This window comes from Antrostomus carolinensis, unplaced genomic scaffold (assembly GCF_000700745.2).
Source record: "Antrostomus carolinensis isolate BGI_N321 unplaced genomic scaffold, ASM70074v2 scaffold20364, whole genome shotgun sequence".
In the NCBI taxonomy this organism is placed as follows: domain Eukaryota; kingdom Metazoa; phylum Chordata; class Aves; order Caprimulgiformes; family Caprimulgidae; genus Antrostomus; species Antrostomus carolinensis.
The window spans coordinates 3,592-9,846 of NW_010311735.1; the positions used below are offsets into that span (position 1 = coordinate 3,592).

Below are 6,255 nucleotides of genomic sequence, written 5' to 3' on the forward strand. Positions count from 1 at the left end.
TTCCTGAACCCTCTTTAGTTGTTCAACACCCCTCTAAAACTCAGGGTCCTGAAACTGGACTCTGTATTCCAGCTGCAACCACCAGCACTAAGTGAAGTGCCTGCCTTTGCTCTGCAAGCTACAGATTTCATCACGTAGCCCAGTGTGCTATTAAACCACTTTGTCCATAATTGAATGTGGAAGAGGTTTTGTCCATAATTCAAATGATCATCTTTTAATTATTTGAAAAAGTAGACATGGGATTCCAGCAGGCTGGTCAGTGTCTGCTTATTCCTGTCCTAGCTCACTCTGCCTCAGCTCTATTGCCTCTCAGGAAAAAGAGAGATACAAAAAACAGGCTTACAAAATATTGAATTATCCTTGTCCTTTGACATATTTTTCCCTTTTCAATATTAAATAACCTCTGGAGTTCCCCAAGTCCTGTTTCTGCTTAACAAAATGGACTTTTGCTGTAGGGTAAGCTGTTTTTTCCCCCCTGTTTGCAATACAGCAATGTGTTGGCAGTCTTCTCCCAATCTTTTGGAGTTTTGGGTCAGTTTGACAATGGACAGTTGTATTATGAATATTAGTTTCTGTATTGGTCCATAATGTAGCTTTTGTCTGTGGATTTGTTAAATTTTAGTGAGGCAGTAGTTTTTAAGTCCACTGGATTCCTTGGTTTCTGGCATTCAGTAAGTCTTTGGTTGTAAGTAAGCGTTCAAAATGCTTAATGAAAACAGCCCACAAAATTAAAAGAATCTGCAAACTGGTGAAGTCTGACAGATCGTAAAACTTCTGTGGTAAAATTGAAATATGAATGGGTAATATAATGAGCAGGTACATGCTGTAACACCTCGTGCTAAAAAGGCAGCATGTTAAAAGGAATACAGAGTTTTTTAAATATTCCTGGTGTTTTGGAAGCTTTTCCAGCAACAATTAGGGATATTTTTGCAAGTGTAGCCTGTTTCTGTAAAAACAAGTAGAGGAATTGCTGGTGGTTCCAGCAGCACAGAAGTGTGATCCCAGGAGCTGGCCCTGATCCATGTTTAGGCACGTGCTTTCATCCAGGTTAACTAATCACAACCTTATTTCTGCAGTAGCTGTTAATTTTTACTGCTCTGAGATGGTGTGAACCTGTACCCAAGGCAGTAAATCTCCATAACTTTCTTGCAGGGTGAACCTATCAGAGTCCTGGTGACGGGAGCTGCTGGGCAGATCGCTTACTCGCTGCTCTACAGCATTGCCAAGGGAGATGTCTTTGGCAAAGAGCAGGTAAAGCTCACACTGAATTATCACTTGTTTCTATGGATAAGCTAACATCAGAACTGCAGTCCCTGAGATTTGTTGTGTTGTAGACACTCAGGATGGTGATATAATTACCATTATATCACCAGGAATTTATTCTTTACGTGGTGGAAATGGAGTCCTGCTCTGTTCCACAAGCTTTCAGTTGTTGGTCACGCCAAAGTTTTTCAGTTTTCTCTAAATGGATTTTAAACCTGGCACAAGATAGCAGTTTCTAGCAGATAACAAGACAAATTAGTTTTCCAAACAGACAACATGCAACTTGCACTAAACAATTTATGTCTTTACAGCCTCTTATTCTTGTGCTGCTGGATATCACCCCCACGATGGGGGTGTTGGAAGGTGTGGTGATGGAGCTGCAGGACTGTGCTCTGCCGCTGCTGAGAGGTGAGCAACAGAAATTTTTGTTATACCTACAAGATGTTCTAGTACAGCTATTGCATTTATGAGTTCCTGTAGGTGGCAGGAAGTGAAGCAGAAGAAAATATGACACCATCCTTTCTTGGTTTTATATTTTGTGGAAGATAATTTAACTTAGGCTGTAAGCTCAGACAAATGTCATCAAGTGAGTTTTGTATAAAGAAGTGACTACACAGATACCTGGATTTTTTGGTTATATAATCTAACCCTGGGTTGTCAGCCTGTGCAACAAATTGTCAGGTGCTTGTGCATTGATTCATTATATTCTGGTCTAATTGCAATATAATGATGAATCTTTAGATATTCTTCAATCCAAACCATTCTATGGTTCTATGATTTGAAGGGACCTTAAAGCTCATCCAGTTCCACCCCCCCTGCCAGCAGCAGGGACACCTTCCACTAGACCAGGTTGCTCAAAGCCTCATCCAGCCTGGCCTTCAACACTTCCAAGAAGGGGCCATCCACAACTTCCTTGGCCAACCTGTTCCAGTGTCTGACCACCCTCACAGTGAAGAACTTCTTCCTAATATCTAATCTAAACCTCCCCTCTTTCAGCTTAAACCCATTTCCCCTTGTTTTGTCATTAACTGCCCTTATGAAAAGTCCTTCCCCAGCTCTCTTGTAGGCCCCCTTTTGCCTTTACTAAGTTAAAAAAGTTGGAATCTTTAGAAGTATCTTCTGCATAAAGACACAAATTGAAAAATCGCTCATCAAGTCACATAAATTAAGTTAAGTTCTGATTAATCTAAACAAGCAGAAGAAAGGAACCCAGTAGATGCTACTGTAATAATTACAGTACTTAAAAAACATGTAGCTACTAGCTCTTGTACAAATCAAATCTCCTTCAGTTTAAATTGTTAAAACACAAATTAAAAACTTTAATTTGTGTTGATACTTGCCACTAAGAATTTTTTTGTAAAAGTGAAGAACAGTATCTATGCATACATGTGTATAATATGCATATATACATATGTATATATAGAGAGAGAGACACACGAAACCTCTTTTGACATAGATTTCTCCTGTGTTTTCAGAATGTATGTCTAAAGCTTTCGATAAATATTTGTGTATAAATACTTGTCAATAAACAGTTTCTTATCTGTGGCGTTAGGGCCAAATGATTCTACTTGTATTTTCGGAAGGGGGAGGTGGTGGTGTTGTCAGATATGATTTATGCACCAAATAATATTCCTATTAACACTTTGCCATGAGTATTTATCTTACTTAGATTCTTTTTTTTCCCCCATTTCCTTTTTTTTAGAGGTCATTCCAACAGACAAGGAGGAAGTTGCATTCAAGGACATTGACGTAGCCATTCTGGTTGGCTCCATGCCAAGGAGAGAGGGCATGGAGAGGAAGGATTTACTCAAAGCAAATGTGAAAATTTTCAAGTCTCAAGGTGCAGCCTTGGACAAGTATGCCAAAAAAACTGTCAAGGTGAATAGAGGAACTGAATTTAAAAAGTTAACTCTCTTTGAGTTGTGTAGAGATCTAAAAACATTGTAGAATGGTATTGTGCAAACAGAAACCTATATAGTGCAGCCATTCATTTCCTTAAGCCCTGGAAAATACACCACAGTCAAGGTTAGATGAGATACAGTATGTTAAATAGGTAGATGATTTAATCCTTAATTAGTGTGGTGAAAAAGGTAAGTCTTGAATTGTATTGCTGTAATCCACACGTACTCTGAACTGGTTGCCAGCAATTCTTGGGGGGGGGAGAATTATAAAAAAATTAAAAGCAGTCTTCTGCTCATTATCTCTCTTCTCTGGGAGAACTAAATTATCTACAGCTGCCTACTTCATATCCATCTGTGACTTCACCATAAAGATCCTTAACTTCAGTATCAGTGTGGAATTACAGTTGCACAAAAATCGGCTTTATTTAGGTTGCTTGCCTCTTGGTCTTTGGAACGTTGGAAGCTTTTAATTGTGTTCTCTCAGGTTCCTTCAGCACAGTTAATGGGATCATGTGGCTGCTCTCCTACTGCTCTTAATCTCAGACCCAGACTCCAACTGTGCTTTGTAACTGACTTTTTAATGTCTACTTCCTCTGCTGATGAACTTCCTACTGCTTCTAAAGACTTGTTTGCTTCTTTATACGGTTGGAATCAAACCTATCAATGTAGCTATTGCAGAGGAATGGAAAATTTACTGAACCAGCTTTCAAAAAGGGAAAAACAAAGGGAGGTTTGCAGATTAGCTTGTGCTTTTGGGGCTATATGGAGCTTGGCATTAATCATTTGAGGTACATTAGTAGATAAAGTATGAATAAAAATCAGTTTTCCATAGTAAGAAATTGATCTAAGTTCAGGCAGTATTTTACTTCTAACTGCCTAGGAACATGGAGATAAGTAACTGTTCTGGCTTTCTTAATTATAAAGCAATTATATAAAGCAGTGGCAGCCAGTTTAGGCACCGTTTAAAAGGTGATGGTGAATTCACTGTGGGCTGACTGATGTGCATGTGTTGTGCTTTCCCTGAATCTAGTAGCATGGGGTTTGAAGCCAGGCTGTGAGTCAGTGGGCAGATTTCTCTAGATGTCTTGTTCTCCTTCACATTGGAATGTCAAATTATAAAGAAGATGCCTAACTAGGAAATATTTTTTTGTGCAGTTATAAAAGGCTCGGTGACCATGAACAACACACAACACAAGAATATATAAAAATATTCTTAAAAACAACCTTAAAAGATTTAGAAAACTTAACTTTTTGATAGTTTCTTTGAAGGCAAAGCCATGTATTTCACTTGAGGGAGCTGTTTTGCAGAAATAGCATCTTCATCTTTCCACATTCCCCTTCCCCTTTATCATTTTTAGGTTGTGGTAGTTGGGAATCCAGCAAATACTAACTGCCTGATTGCATCAAAGTCAGCCCCATCAATACCAAAGGAAAACTTCAGCTGCTTAACTCGTTTGGATCACAACAGAGCTAAATCTCAGGTAAAAAATGCCTTTTCAAAGTGGGATGCTTTCTGTTGTCTCTGCTAAATATAAACAGAGCAGAACTTCCAAAGAAGCCTATGGCTTGAGAGGCTGAAGTTAATAAAATGTGTGTCTTTCATTTCTGATTAGATTGCTCTGAAACTTGGTGTGACTGCTAATGATGTGAAGAACGTCATCATCTGGGGCAACCACTCTTCCACTCAATATCCAGATGTTAACCATGCGAAGGTTAATGTGAAAGGAAAGGAAGTTGGAGTTTATGAAGCTATAAAAGATGACAGCTGGCTGAAGGGAGACTTTATCCTGGTAAGAACTTGGGGCTTTTTTAAATGGTCATTCTGTGCTGCTGCTTTCTCCTAACCTCCTATGAAATTGTGAATTATGTAAATGACTGAGTGAAGCAGCTCTTCTAGAATAAGTTCTCTTCAGATAGGTTGTGGCTATCAGTTATTTGCTTTTTAAAAATTTAAGGCATTATGAAATTTAATGTAAGTATTACTGGAAAAAAACATTTGGAGTGCTAAAATCATTCAACAAAACCAATTTTGATCATAGCTTAGGTGCAGTTCATCTGCACCATTGACACTTCACTATGGTGACTTTTTTGGGCAGCTTTGTAGATGAAGTAGGATGATGTTCTGTCTGCTGCTCCACACCCATCAACAAATACCCAGCAGCCCTCTTCCCTGCACATGCATGTCCATCCACGAACACACACGCTTTCCAAATCTAAATCTGTGGCCTCCTCAGCAGCATTTCTGAAAAGTCATCTGAAAAATCTAGAAAACACCTGCAAATGATTTAATGTGAGGTAGTAATAAATAATAATGCAGAGTAGTAAACCAAAATAATGGTATTAATTGTTCAAGAGCACAGGCTGCCTAAATGTGATATGAAGTCAAACAAGGATGACTAAAGCCCTTGATGAATGTGACGTGACTTTGGTTTGCAGTGTCACTGCCATTTGACAGCCAGGCACTATATCTTAGCCAAGGCACCTTTGGTTTGGGACTGAGGATGTGTTTTATCATACAGCTATGCTCTGTCCTGTCTTGGTTTTGGATATAGCTTATTCCAATTCACGCTTGCTGCTACAGAACAAATGATTGTATGCTGGCAACCAAAGTTCATGAGCCAAAGTGCAAGCAGAAACCTGTCCTTGTCCTTGATCCTGCTGTGTCTTATGTGGCCAAGGCAGAATACTGGTTTGGCCTTCTAGGTACATTGTAATGCTGGTCTGTGCTAGAATGCTTTGCCTGAGGTAAGATTTGGTAACTCCTGCTTTCTAGACTGGAGGCTGGTTGGCACACAGCCTTACCAAAATTTATTGAAAGATAAAAAAATAAAAGGTTTAAGAAGTTACTCTAATTCCAAGAAATGCAGTTCTTAAGTACAAAATATCTAAATATAAATTTGAGTACAGGGTTCAGCTATCTTCAGGAATTAAATTAATTTTATGCTTTAAATCATAGAATCATGGAATCACAGACTGGTTTGGGTTGGAAGGGACCTTAAAAATCATCCAGTTCCAGCCCCCCTGCCATCAGCAGGGGCACCTTCCACTAGACCAGGTTGCTCAAAAGCTCATCCAGCATGGCCGAGAACAG

General features: G+C 39.1%; 1 protein-coding gene across 1 annotated transcript in view; it reads left to right on the forward strand.

The window, feature by feature from the left end:
• Positions 1 to 1,152: 1,152 nt before the first annotated feature.
• MDH1 (malate dehydrogenase 1) overlaps positions 1,153 to 6,255 on the forward strand; it is a gene marked incomplete at its 5' end in the record, with an annotated part of 7,544 nt that continues 2,441 nt past the window's right edge. Inside the window, 5 exons of the mRNA XM_010166827.1 lie at positions 1,153 to 1,251; positions 1,575 to 1,671; positions 2,966 to 3,141; positions 4,523 to 4,645; positions 4,778 to 4,954. Coding sequence (XP_010165129.1) covers positions 1,153 to 1,251; positions 1,575 to 1,671; positions 2,966 to 3,141; positions 4,523 to 4,645; positions 4,778 to 4,954 — 672 coding nt within the window. The remainder of the gene's footprint in view (positions 1,252 to 1,574; positions 1,672 to 2,965; positions 3,142 to 4,522; positions 4,646 to 4,777; positions 4,955 to 6,255) is intronic.